This window comes from Phlebotomus papatasi, chromosome 1, assembly GCF_024763615.1.
Source record: "Phlebotomus papatasi isolate M1 chromosome 1, Ppap_2.1, whole genome shotgun sequence".
In the NCBI taxonomy this organism is placed as follows: Eukaryota; Metazoa; Arthropoda; class Insecta; order Diptera; family Psychodidae; genus Phlebotomus; species Phlebotomus papatasi.
Genome location: NC_077222.1, coordinates 31,098,555 through 31,118,809, shown reverse-complemented (window position 1 = coordinate 31,118,809; position 20,255 = coordinate 31,098,555). Strand labels below are relative to the sequence as shown.

Sequence of the window (20,255 nt, the reverse complement as noted above, 5' to 3'; positions counted from 1 at the left end):
AAATTTTACAGAATTAAATAAAGAAACCTTCTGGATTGATCTTAGAAACTTGAGACTTAATTTTAGAAACTTTACAGGTTTAATTATATAAACTTTTCCGCTTAGTTTTAGGCACAGAACCCTTAACACAGATCGATTTTAGAAAACGCGCACATCTTAAGCATAAAAAAAGATTAATATTGTATATTAAATCCCAAGTGCCATAGCATAAACGACCTTAGTTTTGTGTAAAATAACACGCACAGACCAATCACAAAACGGTTTAGATTGCGCTTAAAAACACGAACTGCCTAAACATAAAACGATTGAGATTGCGCTTAAAATCACGCACAGCTCAATCATAAAACTGTTAATGCGCTAAAAATCACGCACAGTTCAATCATTATTAAACGGTTAATGCGCTTAAAATCACGCAGAGCTCAATGATACAGCGGTTAAAATTGCGCTTAAAAAAGCGCAAGCGTGATTTTAAGTGTATTGATCGTTTTATGATTTAGCTGTGCGTGATTTTAAGTGCATTAACCGTTGTATGATTGAGCTGTGCGTAATTTTAAGCGCATTTACCGTTTTATGATTGAGCTGTGCATGATTTTAAGCTATTAACCTGGACCGTTTTACGTGTGTGCTGTGCGTGTTTTTAAGCACAATCTGAACCGTTTAACGTATGTGCTGTACGTGTTTTTAAGCGTAATTTCAAGCGTTTTATGTTTAGGCTGTGCGTGTTTTTAAGCACATTCTTAACCGTTTTATGATTGAGCTGTGCGTATTTTCAAGCTCAATCTGAACTGTTTTATGATTGACCTGTGCGTGTTTTTAAGCGCTTTCCGAAAAACCGATCTAAGCATTTCTTGTTCTTTTAGAATATGATATACAGAAAACGTAATTGAACATCATTTCATTTTTATACAATAACTTCAATTCATTTCTTCTATCAATTTTTTCAACGTCAAATGTTAAAGAAAAACATCTCAAATTATTTTACAGATAATATGTAATAATGTTGGAAAATAAGAGAAAAATTGAAATATTCAAAGGCTGTCGCATTCAATGGCAGGCCACTTTCCCCTAAAGAAGTTTACTTTTCAGTTGATGAATATCAAAATTTTCTACAGGTACAGAAATTACGCTTTAGAAATAAAGTGCGTAAAACATTAGTTTTACAGGTTTTACATATGCATTTTGCAGATGAATTAATACATTCTTAAGAAATATTTAAAGAAAAAAAAACGATTTTTGACAAAGAGTGTGTGCTTCGAATTTGTCAATGTGGGTGATCTTAGCATCAAGTAGTGTAGAGGGATTTTTTTTATATAACTGGATTCCAAACTTTGAATGTTTTTTTACAGCTATAGAAATTATATTGATTTTCATTTTACAAGAAAAAACATTTTTTTTAACAAAATTCGGAAATATGCAAAAAAAAATTTTGACGCTATCGCAGCGCCACCTATGTTGACTTTTTGAACTTCCATCTAAAAGTGCTCATCTAGACGTTTGCTGCCCAGAACGTTCGGTGCACTACGCACCTTCTTCAGTGGCTAAAGGAAATATTTTTATTCAAAAAATTAACATTCATATACTTTTAGTTCTTAGTTACTTACACCCATATAGCTATTCGTGATCAGGAAGTGGCGAAACACATTTTGGCAAAGTTTGAGTCCAATCGGAGGACATGAAATTTTAATAGGATTATAGTAGGTGAGATTGTTAAGAATCTCACCTAATAAGCCACTCCCCCTTGAAGATATGAAACCGTTTCATATCTTCAAGGGGAAGTGGCTTATAATTTTATTGATTAAAAATAGTTTACAGAAGCTTTATCTCCGAACGAACTTCTTATTTTGGAAATTTCGTCTCCCAAACACATAATTTACAAAATAACTTTTTATTGTTTTATTATAATTTCTAAGAAGGCGTGGCATAGGAAGATTTATGGGCGGAGCTTATTAGTTTGTCATACGTCATTTACAATTTGAAATATAAAAATTTTTTGGATATAAAAAAATCAAAAAAATTGAAATGGTGAAAGTAAAAATTTGACTTACCTTGTAAGATGTCTGGGAGATCATCTGCATGTCCGAGTAGCAAGATCCATGGACTTCCATTGGCAATGAAAGATGGTATCCTGGAGAGATGCAATCATCCTCCTCGCTCGTAATCACCGAAGCTGCATCATCTTCCTCAACGTAACGCCTCTCGAACTTCTTCGAGCACAACGGTCTATCTCCGACCTCAGGGGTCGTGCACTCCCTCTTCGGCGACAGGAAGATCCCTCCTCCAGCCGAGGAGCCAGATCTCCTCTGACGCGGAGACATGAGAATGGAAAAGGGTTTAGCGTATGTCGGAGATCGCGGATTGAAGCAATACGATCGCATGGGCGGTGTATGATATCCCGGAGGTGATCTTAGGCATCGATTCCCCACCGGGGAACCACACGGAGACCTAAATCCCTGACTCGGACTTGCTCTGTGTAAGTGCGATGGCACTTCATAGGCATAATTGGGCGGAGAAGTACTGAAAATGGAAGAACTACTTCCCCAGCTCACTGGTGATGACTTCCTCACCTTTCCCACGCTCAGTCGATTGAAAGGAATTATATTCTCGGAATTGTCCTCAGAGAACTCATACTTCTTGTCCGCTAGGCGTCGTTTGCGAAATAAACTGATCTTTTCGCATTTTTCGTTGTCCTCGGAGAATTCATACGTCTTGGCAGCGATATCCATGGCCTTGCTCCCCGTGGGGACACTGGTGGAGCAACCACTCTGAAGATCTACTGTGGTAATCTTGCTGGACTTCCAGCAATTTCGACGCAGCACCTGACGCGGTGGCTGCTTGGGATTGGTCTGAAAGTTTCGCTGACTCAGTCCATTGCGACTAACGCCATCTTCAGCGACACTTCCTCCCACATTCCCCTCCTGACTTCCTGTAAATCCAAAATCATGCGAATATTCTTAAAAACCAGTGATAAGCCCAGATAAGCTTATGGTAGCTGAGATTCTCTACAGGCGACCTCGAAAGTGTGAAAATTCTATTGTGAATTGAATTTTGGGGGTAAAGAATCGCGTCAAATTTTAAATAGTCTGAGTGCAGAAGGCCAACGGAAGAGAAAAAAGTTCATTGAAATCGGTTAACAAACATTAGAGATAGAGTCCGGTCCATATGGATATAGTAAGGGTCCAGATACAGTGGGTTGGTGTAAAAACGGATGGGACCCATCGTTAGAAAGATCACGATCTCAGATACAATATATACTAAAATTTCATCGAAATCGCTTCAGAAACACTAAAAATGCAGTCAGATCAAGACATTTTTGATTATAGCTCAGGGAACATCGAGGGAGGAGTGCGACCCACCGTTGGAAAGGTCTCGACCTCAGCTACAACATACTAAAATTTAAAGAAAAAGCATCGTCTAGTTTTCGGAATTAAATGTTCGAAAATCGATTTTTCGATTTATCGGACCTACGATTAAATAAATAGGATGAAATTGGAGTGTTGCAGTGCTCCACGAAACCTTTCCAAAACACTAAAATTTTTCGAATTTCGATAATTAGAACCGGAGATATTTCCATTCGAAAAATGAATATTTAACCCCTTCTAGTTCGGGTTAGGGGGGTCGGGGTACCTTAAATTTGGTACTGATCGAAAGCTCTTAGGTTATAACCATTTTATTATACCATTAACCATTAACCGTAGGTTATAACCAGTTATAACATACTAAAATTTGAGATCGATCGATGCCATAGGGGCTGAGTTATTGAGAAAATAAAAATTAGGGGTAATCCAAAATGGCGGAAGGAAAGGTGGTGGGTGGATCTGACATCACCTACTTCTAGCCACCCATCGACATTTAACATTTGCCGAAAACCGCTTGTCGATATCTCTTTCCATTCTCTCTCCAGAAGCGTTTGTACTCCGGACGGGACGTCCACGAAAATCGATTTTTAGCGCATACATATAATATTCGTGATCTATGAGTGTCAAAACAAAACGCGTAAATCTTAAATTTGCGCCCAATCTTACGAGGTCGCATTACACCTGTGACTACAAAAGCTGAGATTGTAAAGAATCTCAGCTAATTATAATTACCTTAGACCTAGAAACAATGATTAAAAGAAGTGGTTAAAAGGCAATAAAGTAGCAGTCCAACTCAGAAATCGTGTCATATTTACAAGTACATAAACGATTTTAACCGATTCATACTCTAAGGGTAAGTGAAAGTAAATAACCATTACAGTAACATTACATTTGAGACAAAAAAAATCAGTTCATTGTCTGATTCCTTACAGTTAAATGTCATTTAAGCTTTTGAACGATCTATATTACTTTTATAATAAATCCAAATTTACCCTACTCGGCGTAAACATAGACTGCACAATATTTTTTAAACCTTTAACCTTGAAATTCCACTTTGGAGAGTAGTTCAAGGTCATTAGTAAATGTAAATGAAACACCCATCTGGATAACCTCTAAATCAAGTTCTAGATTTTGAAGATAACTGAAGTTTTTGGAGAGAGTTTAAAGAAGCTATAGTAAGGGCTTTGACAGACTTGAGGATTAGCCGATAGACGCCTTAGCGTAATTATATTCAAAATAATGGTTAAACCTTAGATAAAATCATGTTCGAACCTAGTACAAAAGGTCACGATCTGCATTGTGTAACGGCCTTGACAGGCGCATTGTTTTAAACGTTATTGCACAAAACGTATCACGAAATCCACTTACACAATATCAACAAATATTCAAAAAAAAAAGAAACGTATGTTAGTATTGGTAACCAATTACAATTATGATTTAAAAAATCCTGTCTGTGGGACTTATTCTTTCATTTAGAATTGACTCCTTATCTAATTGGTATCAGAGAATAATGTGAAATATTAGTCATGAAATCCATTGGCACGACACCGCTGAATACTTAAAACCACGAATTTTTAAATTAGCAACTGATAGCAATGATTAGGTATCACTAAGTCACGACACACATTCACAACTTTGAAATAAAAGATTGAGCACAGAAAGAGATTCATTCATTTAATCCAGAAGGATTTTATTAGACAGTCAGTTGAGCTTAGTGCAGTGAGAATGAAAGTGTTGATCTTTATTTGTCTTGCAATAATCCACGGATCATACTGTGTAGATAAGTATGTGTGGGTTTCTTGCAATAATGGCTACGTCAAAGGGAAAGTCGTTCCTGGAAATGAGAACTCCTATGAGGCGTTCTATAGTATACCATATGCTAAGCCACCTGTTGGGCCTCTGAGATTTAGCAGTCCTGTTCCTTGTGATCCATGGGAAAAGGCTTATGATGCCACGTATCCACGTAGTGAGTGCCTCCAGAAAGTCTATTATGGAGCCTATTCATATATCAAAGGTGACGAAGACTGCCTCTACCTGAGTGTATATCGACCATGCAACAGAAAACCCTATGAAAAACTTCCAGTTATTGTCTACTTTGGTTTTGGTGCATTCGCAACTGACTACACAAGTCCTGACAATCTCTCACCAGACTACTTCATGGATACCGAAAGAGTAATAGTTGTTGTTGTACAAAGTCGTCTTGGTGTCTTTGGCTACTTGAGCTCAGGCGACACGCATTGTTCAGGAAATTTTGGTCTTAAGGATCAAAGATTGGCCCTTCAGTGGGTCAATGCCAATATAGGAGCCTTCCAAGGTGACTGTGACTGTGTAACACTTATGGGAGCTGGTTCAGGTGCTACTGCTGCAGTTTATCACTGGCTCAATCATGACACCTCAAGTAAGTCGTTAAATATTCTTCATGAAAAGAACAGACTGTTTTGCTGATTTGGCAAGATGTTAAATAGAAATAACTCATTGGTTACCAAGTGCCTCAACAGTTGTATAAGAAAGAATTGATAAACGGGTACATCAGAATAGGAATTAAGTGAATTTTCATTATAAGTTTAGTAGAACTGATTCATACGTGTGATTTGACACGAAACCTCATATCATAATCAAAGATCTCTTCTTCAAAACCTACTTGAAATCAAGCCGCATCCTCGCATAAACAGACACAACCAGATTAGGCATTGAAAATCATTAACTATCTTCTGAGCATTCTAGCAATTGGTGGGGACGCACTATTCGTTTCTTAAACAAGTAGCGAAACATTGGTAACCTGGTTGATTTTCGTTACAGTGAATCAAGCCTAAAACACAGCGCTCCTGCATATCTCACAAATACAAATTACAGATCGCAAATTTGATGTGATAAGTAATATCACTCTCCTTTAATACATTTCAGAACTTTTCCAGAAGGTAATCCTCAAGAGCGGTGATGTTCTCGCATCGTGGGCACTCCTTGAACACCCCTACAAACAATTTTTACTTCATGCCGAATCGATTGGAGTTCAATATCCAGAAAAACTCTCTACTCTTGAACTCACTGAAAAACTCCGAAAAGCTGATGCAAAACTTCTTCTGAGAGCATATGATGAGCTCGACTTCTGGCGAGTTGATGAGTTTGCGTACTACCGACCAGTTGTTGAGGCTAAAAGTGATGAAGCGTACGTTACGAAAGATCCAAGAAAAGCATGGGAAACTGGATGTTTTGAACCAAAGGCACTATATGTCACCTTCACTCAGAACGATGGAAATGTTAGAGCTGGACTTCTTTTTAATGAGCAACAAAGATCTGACTTCAATCTCAATGTTGATAAACATCTTGCAGATATTCTTGATCTTGATCCAAAGTACATTCGATCCGTCAAGGATTACTACTTCTATAGTGAACTATGTCAAATTACAGATGAGAATTTATGGACATTTTTGGAAGTAAGTTTTCATTTCTCAAGATATCAATATTCTATTAAAAACAACATTTTATTACAGATGTTCACAACAAGACTTTTCCACCAATCTCTGTATAACACAGTCAAATGCTACGTTCACAACGTTGATACTCAAAAGTATCCAATATCTATCGATAAATTCAACTTTAACGGACCCTGCCACTTCACTAAAGTCTTCACAGGTTACGACGTAAATCTCGGTCCAGGATTCTGCGATGATCTCCTCTATCTCTTCAGATTCCCATCCCACTTCCCAGATTTTGATTACAAATCCGTTGATTATCAAATGAAAAACATTTATGTGGATACACATATTAACTTTGCCGTAACTGGTTGGCCTAATCAATGGTTTGATTTGAATGTTTGCGATGAATACTACTTTGAGAAATACGGCTTCTGCGACTTCCAAATATATGGAAATCAAACTCAAGTTGTTTATAAAGATGTGTACAGCCAAGCATCTGTCGAACCATCTAATTACTACGAAATTGATCAAGTTTCCTTTTGGAACCAGTTTTCATCACATCATTAAATTGAATCCGGATATTGCGTCTGTCAATAAATTTGTTTTAATTGTTGCCGTTTTTGTTCTGTATGTTTGCAATATGGCATGAATAAAATTTCTGAATAAAAAACGCCAGCTTTCCTTAATTTTGGTTTTTGTGCGAAATAAATCAAGCAAGAGTGAGGGCCTTGAAACTATCATAATCTTTACATTAAAGAATCAAAAAGGCTATTCGGGCTATTCAAATATCCAAACCTCCTAATTTCGAAATATTCAAACCTTCAACTGTATTCAACACGCATTCTTCTTTCATATTTCTGTAAATGGACCAAATGGTATTACGGGTATTACTATCAACAAGAGATGTATAGACAATCTCGTATACCTAAATAGCGCACAAAAGACTCTTTTGAGTCGTTCGTTCTTTTTTTCGAAAGCCCAGATAATGTTCAAAGTCAAAGTCTGATATCAGAGCCCAGAGCCCGAACGAAAGACTTAGTTTAAGGTGCATATCTGTCGCTCGCATGAAGTTTAAGGGCAAATGCAAAATTTACAAAAGCACATCAGATTATTATATATTTAAAATTTCTTCTTTATTCAAACTGTTGCAAAAAGCGTCATAGAAAATAATGTCACGAAATCGATTTAGACACTTAAAGATATAAGACTTGGTAACAGTTAAAATACTTTCGATTAGTAACAGTTGGGGAACTATTGCTGGGCAATAACTTCGTATTACTAAATCGTGATCCACGTTCATAATTTTGTAATAAAAAGTTTCTATATAAATAAGAAGTTCCCTATAACAGTGCAGTGTGTTTCTGAACTTAGTGCAGCTAAAATGAAAGTGTTGATCTTTATTTGTCTCGCAATAATCCACGGATCATACTGTGTGGATGATTATGTGTCAGTTTCTTGCAATTATGGTTACGTCAAAGGGAAAGTCGTTCATGGAAATGAGAAGCCTTATGAAGCGTTCTATAGTATACCATATGCTAAGCCACCTGTTGGGCCTCTGAGGTTCAGCAATCCTGTCCCTTGCGATTCGTGGAAAAATGCCTATGACGCCACGTATCCACGTAGTGAGTGCCTTCAGAAAATCTACTATGGAAATACACCTTACGTCAAAGGTGACGAAGACTGCCTCTACCTGAGTGTATATCGACCATGCAACAGAAAACCCCATGAAAAACTTCCAGTTATTGTCTATTTTGGTTTCGGTGCATTCACTAATTCTTACACGAGTCCCGAGAATCTCTCACCAGACTACTTCATGGATACCGAAAGAGTAATAGTTGTTGTTGTTCAAAGTCGTCTTGGTCCCTTCGGGTACCTGAGTTCAGGCGATACACATTGTTTAGGAAATTTTGGCCTCAAGGATCAAAGACTAGCTCTTCAGTGGGTCAGTGACAATATTGAAGCATTCCAAGGCGATTGTGACTGTGTAACACTTATGGGAGCTGGTTCAGGTGCTATTTCTGCTGTTTATCACTGGCTCAATGACGATACCTCACGTAAGTAGTAAAATTTTCTTCATGATAATACAACCAAATGTTGCTGATTTGGCAAATAAAAAAGAATTTGCACGACGACGATATGAAAAACAACGAAAGTATTGATCTATTCTAGATCATACAACGTTTCGGGCCTTATACCTAGGATAGAGCTCCGCACTGATTGAAACATGTTGTCTTAACAAATCTTGACTTAAGATTATAAACTCATGCTAGAATTTCCTATCCCCAAAAGCACAAGAGTAGCTAAGACCTAGGTACTTTGTCCTCGGTAATTATAAGTTTAAAATAGCCTTAAGAAAGTATGTGAAGCAGTGATAATCTATAGAATGATATAAAATGGAAACTTACTGTCCTTTGGTAAAGCATTAATACATCAGATTCCATGTGAAATTGAAAAAAAAACAAACACCAGAAATTAAGAAGACGGGACCAATCACGCTACCGGGTGGAGTTAGATCATTAGACGCCCTAGCGGGATTCGTTGAGACCTTTGTCAGGGTTAGCTACGAATTAGAAACTTCCGCGCAACCATGGGTCATGTGGTGTAAACCAAGACTGTGCTCAATTTCATGCCTAAACAAATCCCTAGAAGCAACGCAATCTAGGGATGCTTGTCCGAGACTTCCTTCACCTGTTTAGAGTGAGCTCAATCAGATGGACACTCTCGATATCACACCTTCCTTGGCCCGCCTACTTGTACTACTCTGGAAACCGTACCAAAAACCTTCTCAAGATACATTGATCGACGGCCTGGTCTTCGACGTGGTAAAAGCTAAAGGTAACCCTAAAACCAGATAGCAACCAGAGACAACAGTTCCCAAATCTTAACAAGACATAGTTTAAAAAAAAATAGTTGTCGTGATTACGGAACACTACACTCTGGGCGCCCACTTAAAAGACTAAGCATTAGAAAAACAGAAGAGATTTGTCGATATTGTCAGGAGGACTGAGAGAACCATATTCACTTCCAGTACCGTCTGACATTTTGGATACAAATAATGATATTTCTGGGGGACTCCATTTGTCCTGTCTCCGTCATTAAAACACCCCAACCTGGAGTTTTGTTGCCTTTGATTAAAGACACCAAAATAGAGCACTAATAAAAAAGAAGATGAGTATATCAGACTGACCAGTCGGGAGAAGATTTGCAATACGGTGAAGTTTGTAGCTTACAAGGCCAGGATTTGAGTAATTAACTTACTCGAATCAACTTCTTAAGAATGTCGTTCCGCTAAAAATTCGTAGTTCATTATGTTCCGCGATAAATATATGAACCATATAAACAAATATTAATACAGAACTGAAACCTAACATTCAACATTGACTTATCCTAAAATATTTTTCAGAATTCTTCCAAAAAATAATCCTCAAGAGTGGCAATTTTCTTTATCATGGAGCTGTCCTTGAAGACCCCTACGAACAATTCCTTGATCATGCCAAATTGATTGGAGTGCAATATCCTGAGAAGCTCTCTACACTTGAACTCACTGAAAAACTCCGAAAAGCTGATGCAAAACTTCTCCTGAGTGCTACTGATATGTTACCATATTGGAAAAAATTCGAATACTATCGACTAGTTGTTGAAGCAAACTGCAACGAAGCGTACGTTACGAAAGATCCAAGAACAGCCTGGGTGTCAGGACATTTTGAGCCGAAGCCACTATATGTCACCTTTACCCAGAATGATGGAAATGTGAGAGCTGGAGTTCTTCTCGATAAGCACCTCAGGAAGCATTTCAATTTGAATGTTGAGAAAAATCTTCCTGATGCTCTTGACATTGATCCCAAAAACTTTCCTGACGTAAAACACTTCTACTTCAAGGACGGAGATTGTAAAATCACAGATTACAATATCTGGACATATTTGGATGTAAAGTTTCTTCCTTATCTTTTAGTTTACAGTGGATAATTAAAATTGTATTTTTATTTGATTGCAGATATTCACAACCAGATATTTCGAGCAGTCTCTGTACAACACAGTCAAGTGCTACGTTCGTAACGTTAATACCCAAAAATATCCACTATCAATCGATAAATTCAACTTTAACGGACCCTGTCACTTCACTAAAGTCTTCACAGGTTACGACGTGAATCTCGGTACGGGATTCAGCGATGATCTTCTTTATCTCTTTAGATTCCCATCGCTGTTTACGGATTTTGACTACAAATCCGTTGATTACCAAGTGAAGAACATTTACGTGGATACACATATCAACTTTGCCGTAACTGGTTGGCCTAACCAATGGTCACATCTGGCTACATGTGATAACCTATATTTCGAGAAATATGGCTTCTGCGAGTATCAAGAGTTTGGCAATCAAACTCAATATGTCAACAGAGTTTTGCACAATCAAGCGACCGTCGAACCATCTAACTACTTCGAATTGGATCAAGTCAATCTTTGGAATCAGCTTACTTCTCACAATTAAGTTAAATATGGATATTGCTATCACAAAATTTGTTTGATTTTTGGTGTTTTTCCTCTGTATGTTGTTAATTTTTTTACAATTATTTTTTTTTGTTTTTTTCCTGAAATTGCTGAAAAACGGTACGAACTTAGTTGAGCACCTAGTACAAGATCATCTTCTTGACAGACGCATCGTTTTCTTTCTGCATTAGAAAGACACATATTGTAACGAAACTTAGTAACATGATTTCAAAACCCATTAAAAAATACATATTTCTGAATTAGTTAGAGTCAAAGAATCTTGAATTAATAATCTATGACTCTGAGGCTATTTTTTCAAATTTGACACTTTAAGTAGCTCGAAAGGATATTGCAAAATATTAGTCACGAAATCCATAAACACGACTTCATCAGATATTTAAAAAACATGTAAATTCAAATTAGCAACTGATAGCAATGATTAGGTATCACCAAGTCACGACACACATTCACAACTTTGAAATAAAAGATTGAGCACAGAAAGAGATTCATTCATTTCATCCAGAAGGATTTTATTAGTCAGTTGAGCTTAGTGCAGTGAGAATGAAAGTGTTGATCTTTATTTGTCTCGCAATAATCCACGGATCATACTGTGTGGATAAGTATGTGTCTGTTTCTTGCAATAATGGTTACGTCAAAGGGAAAGTCGTTCCTGGGAATGAGAACTCCTATGAGGCGTTCTATAGTATACCATATGCTAAGCCACCTGTTGGGCCTCTGAGATTTAGCAGTCCTGTTCCTTGTGATCCATGGGAAAAGGCTTATGATGCCACGTATCCACGTAGTGAGTGCCTCCAGAAAGTCTATTATGGAGCCTATTCATATATCAAAGGTGACGAAGACTGCCTCTACCTGAGCATTTATCGACCATGCAACAGAAAACCCCATGAAAAACTTCCAGTTATTGTCTATTTTGGTTTTGGTGCATTCGCAACTGACTACACAAGTCCTGACAATCTCTCACCAGACTACTTCATGGATACCGAAAGAGTAATAGTTGTTGTTGTTCAAAGTCGCCTTGGTGTCTTTGGCTACTTGAGCTCAGGCGACACGCATTGTTCAGGAAATTTTGGTCTCAAGGATCAAAGACTAGCTCTTCAGTGGGTCAATTCCAATATAGGAGCCTTCCAAGGTGACTGTGATTGTGTAACACTTATGGGAGCTGGTTCAGGTGCTGCATCTGCTGTTTATCACTGGCTCAATCATGACACCTCAAGTAAGTCGTTAAATATTCATCACGAAAAGAACAGACTGTTTTGCTGATTTGGCAAGATGTTAAATAGAAATAACTCATTGGTTACCAAGTACCTCAACAGTTGTGCAACTAAGGATTACTAATAGAACTGATCGAACATTGAACTGATCTTAATCAACGATCAACTTGATATCAAGCCAATTCTGTTGTCGTATAAACATTGTCAATCAAACAGGATGACTAACTTTAACAATCGATTAAACCATGAAAAATCATTAACTAGTGACAGCCATTATCTAGCGACTGATCCCCACCAGATACACTATCCGTTTCTTATCCAAGTAGCGAAACATAGTTTGATAACGTGACTGATTTTCGTTACAGTAAATGAACCCTTTTGCTACAATAAAATTGTAGTGTGTTTCGTTATTCATAGCTTCGAACCCCAAAAATGGTCCTAGTGCATTTCAATTAACCGTGAACTACATATCTAGGATGTAACAAGTAATATTACTCTCCTTTAATACATTTCAGAACTTTTCCAGAAGGTAATCCTTAAGAATGGCGATGTTCTCGCACCGTGGGCACTCCTTGAACACCCCTACACACAATTCCTACATCATGCCGAATCGATTGGAGTTCAATATCCAGAAAAACTCTCTACACTTGAACTCACTGAAAAACTCCGAAAAGCTGATGCAAAACTTCTTCTGAGCGCTTGTGATAAGTTCGACTTTTGGCGGGTTGATGAGTTTGTGTATTACCGACCAGTTGTTGAGGCTAAAAGTGATGAAGCGTACGTTACGAAGGATCCAAGAAAAGCATGGGAAACTGGATGTTTTGAACCTAAGGCACTATATATCACATTTGCTCAGAACGATGGAAATGTTAGAGCTGGACTTCTGCTTAATAAGCAACAAAGACCTTACTTCAATCTAAATGTTGATAAACATCTTGCAGAAGTTCTTGACCTTGATCCAAAGTACATTCGATCCGTCAAGGATTACTACTTCTATAGTGAACTATGTCAAATCACAGATGAGAATTTATGGACATATTTGGAAGTAAGTTTTCGTATCTTAAGACATCAATATTCTATTAAATACAACATTTTATTACAGATGTTCACAACAAGACTCTTCCACCAATCTCTGTATAACACAGTCAAATGCTACGTTCACAACGTTGACACTCAAAAGTATCCAATATCTATCGATAAATTCAACTTTAACGGACCCTGTCACTTCACTAAACTCCTCGGAGGTTACAATGTGAATCTCGGCCCAGGATTCTGCGATGATCTCCTCTATCTCTTCAGATTTCCATCCCACTTCCCTGATTTTGATTATAAATCCGTTGATTATCAAATGAAAAACATTTATGTGGATACACATATTAACTTTGCCGTAACTGGTTGGCCCAATCAATGGTTTGATTTGAATGTTTGCGATGAATACTACTTTGAAAAATACGGCTTCTGCGAGTTCCAAGTATTTGGAAATCAAACTCAAGTCGTTTTTGGAGATGAGTACAGCCAAGCAACTGTCGAACCATCTAATTACTACGAAATTGATCAGGTTTCCTTTTGGAACCAGTTTTCATCACATCATTAAATTGAATCCGGATATTGTATATATGTTTGCAATATGACATGAATAAAATTTCAGAAAAAGCCAACACTCCTTAATTTTATTTTCTCCTAAGCTCCTAATTGCGAGTCATATCATGTAGCCCTTCAATTGGATTCACTGTGCATTTCATTTTTTATATTGTTGTAACTGTTTCGAAAGAAGTTGGATGACTGTCAAGGATACCGTCACAAAGCTAAAGAGTTCTCCTCAAAACACTACTTGAGTTCAGTACAAGAGGGTATGTTTAAGAAATCTCGTGTAGCTTAATAGGTAACAGATTAAATCATTATTGCCTTAGTAGGTTAGCTATTGGTTATTATTTCATTTTCTTGAGTGTCAGATAATGTTCCTAGTCGCATACCATAAGAGCAGAAAGAAAGGTGAACGACAGTAGTACTACAAAAGAATACGTGTTGCGGCAAATATAAAAAATATATGTCATTTGTCGGTAAGCACACACACACAAAATGCAGTTAGTATAGTTATCAATCCAATCAACGATATCTAGACTTGGTAACAGTTGAAGTACGTTCGATTAGTAACAGTCGGGGAACTATTGCTGGGCAATAACTTCGTATTACTAAATCGTGATCCACGTTCATAATTTTGTAATAAAAAGTTTCTATATAAATAAGAAGTTCCCCTACAACAGTGCAGTAGATTCTTGAATTTAGTGCAGCGAAAATGAAAGTGTTAATCTTTATTTGTCTCGCAATAATACACGGATCATACTGTGTGAATGATTATGTGTCAGTTTCATGCAATTATGGCTACGTTAAAGGGAAAGTCGTTAATGGAAATGAGAAGCCTTATGAAGCGTTCTATAGTATACCATATGCCAAACCACCTGTTGGACCTCTGAGATTTTGTAATCCTGTTCCTTGCGATGCATGGAAAAATGCCTATGATGCTACATATCCACGTAGCGAGTGTCTGCAGAAAGTTTACAATGGTGGCAATTCATATGTAAGAGGTGACGAAGACTGCCTCTACCTGAGCGTATATCGACCATGCAACAGAAAACCCCATGAAAAACTACCAGTTATTGTCTATTTTGGTTTCGGTGCATTCACTAATTCTTACACGAGTCCCGAGAATCTCTCACCAGACTACTTTATGGATACCGAGAGAGTAATAGTTGTTGTTGTTCAAAGTCGTCTTGGTCCATTCGGATACCTGAGTTCAGGCGACACGCATTGTTTAGGAAATTTTGGCCTCAAGGATCAAAGACTAGCTCTTCAGTGGGTTAAGGAAAATATTGGAGCATTCCAAGGCGATTGTGACTGTGTAACACTTATGGGAGCTGGGACAGGTGCAATTTCTGCCGTTTATCACTGGCTCAATCATGATACCTCACGTAAGTAGTAAAATTTTCTTCATGATAATACAACCAAATTTTGCTGATTTGGCAAATAATGATGAAATTCATACAACGACGTGAATAGTAGTTAGTAACTAGCTAAATGGGCAAAGTTCAACGCGTCGAGCTTTGGGCCTTGAATAGCTCTTCCCATTTTGTAAGTGAAACATGTCATCATAACTATAATATCGGTGTATGAAATGTGTAAGTGTAGAATAGGTTATCTACGTACGACTAATACATCAACTGATGTAAAAGTTCTCTTCTCCTAAAACTCTGCGGTAGATCAAACTTAGGTACTTCATCAACGTTGATAAGAAGTTTAGAAACAGTTCTAATAGAATTATGCAAACTATGAAAATCAAAAGAATGATATAAGGTGACAAACCTTACTGACGTCCGGTAAACCGTTAGTACATCAGACCCCTTGTTAAATTGAAAAGAAAACCATAGAAGGAACTACAATTTTGGAAACAATAAAGTACGAGATGGTTGAACGATGTTCAAGTTCGAACTTGGAAACATTTTGAAATCGAACACGAAATCTTATGTCAAGTGACTTAAAATTAGGTGGCATTAAAATTTGAGTATCTATGTAGCCATTTTGAAATGCCGTTGTCGTCGTGGTAGGCTTGCCAAACCCAATGTCATTCCAGAGCCTCTTCCGTTTCTCTAGTGACCTTCGACCGCAAGACTAGCGGTTGAAGCAATAGCTTGTCCATTGTCTCCCGTAGGTAATTTCCAGTGTAATCTATATGTAATCTGAGGCTCTTTATTGTAGTTTTTTGCAAGCAGAATGAGAGTGAAATAGGGTGCAAGTCTGATGTCACAGGCCTCCTTGCGCAGGAGACATGGGTTTTGGGGTGGCCCGCGATTTAGTATTCACTAAGAAGGACTTCTATAGAACTATAGCCAGTTCTAGAGCCAACTACGGCCATTCGAATTCGCAACCTGATACGCGTCCGATCGGTACGCCAACCACGCGGTATAAAAAGTAAAATCGCGAGTACAAACTGCAGAGATAAGGCACCTCCGGGCGGTTACCTAAGATGTATGCATTACAGACAAGAATTAGTAGAGTTTATTATATGCCGCGATTAAGACATATATAACAAAAATGATAACACAGAATTGAAATCTAACATTCAACGTTGGCTTATCCTAAAATAACTTTCAGAACTCTTCCAAAAAGTAATCCTGAAGAGCTGCAAATTTCTATACCATGCAGCTATCTATGACGACCCCTACGAACAATTCCTTGATCATGCCAAATTGATCGGAGTGCAATATCCTGAAAAACTCTCTACACTTGAACTCACTGAAAAACTCCGAAAAGCTGATGCAAAACTTCTTCTAAGTGCGGCCGATATGGTACCTTATTGGAAAAAAGATGACTACTATCGACTAGTTGTTGAACCAAACTGCAACGAAGCGTACGTTACAAAAGATCCACTAAAAGCTTGGGAATTAGGACATTTTGAGCCGAAGCCACTATATGTCACCTTTACTCAGAATGATGGAAATGTGAGAGCTGGAGTTCTTCTCGATAAACGTCTCAGGAAGCAGTTCAATTTGAATGTTGAGAAAAATCTTGCTGATGCTCTTAATGTTGATCCAAAATACCTTCCTGACGTAAAACACTACTATTTCAAGGACGGAAAGTGCAAAGTCACAGATTACAATATCTGGACATATTTGGATGTAAAGTTTCCCTATCTTTTAGCTTATAGCGGACAATTAAAATTTAATTTTTATTTTATTGCAGATATTCACAACCAGATATTTCGAGCAGTCTCTGTACAACACAGTCAAATGCTACGTTCGTAACTTTAATACCCAAAAATATCCACTATCAATTGATAAATTCAACTTCAACGGGCCCAATCACTTCACTAAAGTCTTTACAGGTTATGACGTGAATCTCGGTACGGGATTCAGCGATGATCTTCTCTATCTCTTCAGATTTCCATCGCTGTTTATGGATTTCCACTACAAATCTGTTGATTATCAAGTGAAGAACATTTACGTGGATACACATATTAACTTTGCTGTAACCGGAATGCCTACACAGTGGTCACATCTGGCTCCATGTGATAATCACAATTTCCAGAAAAATGGTTTCTGCGAGTATCAAGAGTTTGGCAATCAAACTCAATATGTCAATCGAGTTTTGCACAATCAAGCGACTGTCGAACCATCGTGCCATTTAGAATTTGATCAAGTCTATCTTTGGAATCAGCTTACTTCGCACTATTAAGTTAATCTGGATATTACCGTCATGAAATTTGTTTGACATTTTGCTGTTTTTGTTGTGTCTTTTTAAATTTGGGATAAACGAAATAAAAATAGATTTGGCTCAGCTTAGTAATACTAGTGTCTATTTATTACTCCCGAATGAAGTATCGAATTTGAATGGGGTGGGTGGTATCCTTCTTCAGTGCTCCTTTTTACCAAGTTTCAAATTTTGAATCAAAGACTTGGAACCTTCGAGCACTCTTCTCCTTCCCCTCCAAAACCATGTTTTTTGGAACTCCCGAAAACGCGTCGTGAGAGTTTTTTTTTAAAAAGTTTTTTGATATGTTTTAAAGATGACTGAGGCGAACATTTCGTATATATACGAAAATACGGTTGAATAATTCCTAATAAAAGGGTTTTCAAGGTCAAAGATTAAAGTCAACAGACTCAAAGTCAAGGAAGGAAAGACAAAATACATGGCAACCGGTCTCACACTCGATTCTTGGAACTTTGAAGTCGCCAAAAACTTCAAATACCTCGAATCCACAGTGAGTTCTGACAACAATGTGAAGATGCAGGTCAAAGAACGCATTGCAACTGGGAATCGATGTTTTCATGCTCTATCAACAATATTCCGTTCTCGAAACATATCCCGGTCATCGAAGATCGTAATATGTAAAACAATAGTGAGGGTGAGGGCCATTGTCATTTATGGTTTAGAGGTAGTATCGATAGCTCAAGCTAAAAAGCAATCGCTACTGATCTTCAAGAGACTAATGCTGAGACCGATCTATGGCCTAGCCAGGGAAACAGTTAGTGGAGAGTTACTATATCCGGGACACATCCAGGGAATTCTAGCTGAAAGGATGCCTAAGAAACTAGTAAACAGTGAACCTGAAGGGACAAGAATGGGAGGACGTCCCATAAAACGATGAAGGAAGTAGTGGACAGTGTCATTATACAGGTTATTGTGGTATCGGCGCAAGTAGAGGCCTCCAAGCAGAACTCTAAGAAAAAAAATGCTGATGCAGTGGACGGAAGGTGAAGTCCAGGGATCCGCTACTGCAGAGTTTAGGGACAGTTGCCTTGGTAACAGCTGGCGTTTTCGACCTGAAATGCCGAAACCAAGCGGTTTCCTTACTGCGTTGACTATGCGAACAAACATGCTGGAAAACTGAGTGGCCCTTCGGTCCACAGCCAAATATAAATTGTCGTAAATATGGATCAATCTTGGAGACTCTAGATCACATACTTAGAATGTGTCTCTACACCAAACGGAGACGCATTGATCGCCACGACAGGATCCGTGATTTCATTGTCTCAGAAATGACTTCTGTTGATCCCGTGATTGTAATCATCAAGGAGGCTCCGATCACCTTACCGCTCGGGACCCGTCTTAGACCCAACCTCATTGTACAAAATCTGGAAGGGCTCCAAATTGTCGATGTGACAGTCCGCCACAAGGACGGGACGGGACTCGACAACAAGTGGCAGGATAAGATTAATAAATACGGACATTTGGTGCCTAAATTGGCCCAAAGATTCGGAGTTCAATTATATTACAGTAGAGTCTCACTATAGTCCATATTTGGCTCCAGATTTGACACTTGGGTCGGACTATAGTCCATGTCATTTTTTAAAATTATTAACGACTTTTAGTATTGAAATTGCTCGACGGCTTCCACTTTCTTTGCAATTGTGGTACTTGTCCTCGCTCTCTTCATTATGGATTACAATTATCACAAATACTCAATAAAGTTTGCCAAAAATATTAAAATAATTATGACAACATTGCATGTCGCGTACTAAAAAACAACCTAACTTAAAATCAGTTTTAATCACAGTATAGTAAACATCTTACAATAATTTTAGGACGGTATATTTGTAATTTATCATCTTGAAATTATTTTTTTCGATTATATATATATTCTTTTATTTTTCAAGCTTGAACAAAATTCTGTAATTGATCAAAAAACGGTAAATGCGCTTGAAATCACGCACAGCTCAATCATAAAACGGTAAATGTGCTTTAAATCACGCACAGCTCGATCAAAAAACGGTAAATGTGCTTTAAATTACGCACAGCTTGATCAAAAAACGGTATTCAGCTGTGCGTGATTTTTAGGGCATTTACCGTTTTATGATTGAGCTGTGCGTGTTTTTAAGTGCACTTACCGTTTTATGATTGAGCTGTGCGTGTTAAACGCATTTACCGTTTTATAACTCAGCTGTGTGTGATTTAAAGCACATTTACCGTTTTACCGGTATGCAGGGCTCTAACTTCGAGCATTTGGGGCGCTTTGCCACTTCTTTTTGAAACATTCTGTAAAAGTAGGAACGTTTTACTTTAGAACTCTCTGTGTTCTAAAACTCTTAATTTGAAATATCTGAATATTTTTTGTTTCTGAAAGAACGTTTCATAAATTTTATATATTGTATGACTTTTATATTATTTAACAATGCTTCAATAATGTCAAATTAGAACAGAAAAAAAATCTATTGTAGAAACTATAAAGGATGTATTTGAAATTTTCAAAATTTACTTTGAAGAACAAATTG

General features: G+C 37.6%; 4 protein-coding genes across 7 annotated transcripts in view; 3 read left to right on the top strand and 1 right to left on the bottom strand.

Annotated features, from left to right (window-relative positions):
* LOC129798801 (uncharacterized) overlaps positions 1–20,255 on the bottom strand; it is a 29,470-nt gene that overhangs the window by 2,378 nt on the left and 6,837 nt on the right. Inside the window, exon 5 of the mRNA XM_055842153.1 lies at positions 2,046–2,923. Within this exon, the coding sequence (XP_055698128.1) occupies positions 2,046–2,923 (878 nt within the window). The remainder of the gene's footprint in view (positions 1–2,045; positions 2,924–20,255) is intronic.
* LOC129798807 (juvenile hormone esterase-like) lies at positions 4,823–7,474 on the top strand. Of its 2 annotated transcripts, XM_055842163.1 has the most exons (3): positions 4,823–5,754; positions 6,261–6,790; positions 6,848–7,473. In XM_055842163.1, exons 1-3 carry the CDS (start codon positions 5,082–5,084, stop codon positions 7,337–7,339), a joined length of 1,695 nt encoding a protein of 564 aa, XP_055698138.1. In that variant the 5' UTR covers positions 4,823–5,081; the 3' UTR covers positions 7,340–7,473. The 2 variants fall into 2 exon arrangements, with proteins under 2 accessions (XP_055698138.1, XP_055698137.1); XM_055842162.1 differs by having other exon boundaries at positions 4,928–5,754; positions 6,261–7,474.
* Positions 8,003–17,829, top strand: LOC129798809 (juvenile hormone esterase-like). Of its 3 annotated transcripts, none has more exons than XM_055842166.1 (3): positions 8,003–8,826; positions 10,176–10,699; positions 10,767–11,758. In XM_055842166.1, the coding sequence occupies exons 1-3, from the start codon at positions 8,154–8,156 to the stop codon at positions 11,256–11,258; spliced, it is 1,689 nt and encodes a 562-aa protein (XP_055698141.1). In that variant the 5' UTR covers positions 8,003–8,153; the 3' UTR covers positions 11,259–11,758. The 3 variants fall into 3 exon arrangements, with proteins under 3 accessions (XP_055698141.1, XP_055698142.1, XP_055698140.1); XM_055842167.1 differs by lacking the exons at positions 10,176–10,699; positions 10,767–11,758 and adding exons at positions 16,639–17,162; positions 17,227–17,829 and having other exon boundaries at positions 8,133–8,826; XM_055842165.1 differs by lacking the exons at positions 8,003–8,826; positions 10,176–10,699; positions 10,767–11,758 and adding exons at positions 14,594–15,458; positions 16,639–17,162; positions 17,227–17,829.
* On the top strand, positions 11,819–14,147 carry LOC129798808 (juvenile hormone esterase-like). The gene is made up of 3 exons (XM_055842164.1): positions 11,819–12,491; positions 13,005–13,534; positions 13,592–14,147. Exons 1-3 carry the CDS (start codon positions 11,819–11,821, stop codon positions 14,081–14,083), a joined length of 1,695 nt encoding a protein of 564 aa, XP_055698139.1. The 3' UTR covers positions 14,084–14,147.

Bases quoted from the DNA above. Each gene is read 5' to 3' on its own strand.
- LOC129798809 (XM_055842167.1), top strand. From the start codon at position 8,154: ATGAAAGTGTTGATCTTTATTTGTCTCGCAATAATCCACGGATCATAC. The intron at 8,827-16,638 runs GTAAGTAGTAAA...AATAACTTTCAG, and splicing joins GCTCAATGACGATACCTCAC to AACTCTTCCAAAAAGTAATC. The intron at 17,163-17,226 runs GTAAAGTTTCCC...ATTTTATTGCAG, and splicing joins ATATCTGGACATATTTGGAT to ATATTCACAACCAGATATTT.
- LOC129798807 (XM_055842162.1), top strand. From the start codon at position 5,082: ATGAAAGTGTTGATCTTTATTTGTCTTGCAATAATCCACGGATCATAC. The intron at 5,755-6,260 runs GTAAGTCGTTAA...AATACATTTCAG, and splicing joins GCTCAATCATGACACCTCAA to AACTTTTCCAGAAGGTAATC.
- LOC129798808 (XM_055842164.1), top strand. From the start codon at position 11,819: ATGAAAGTGTTGATCTTTATTTGTCTCGCAATAATCCACGGATCATAC. The intron at 12,492-13,004 runs GTAAGTCGTTAA...AATACATTTCAG, and splicing joins GCTCAATCATGACACCTCAA to AACTTTTCCAGAAGGTAATC. The intron at 13,535-13,591 runs GTAAGTTTTCGT...ATTTTATTACAG, and splicing joins ATTTATGGACATATTTGGAA to ATGTTCACAACAAGACTCTT.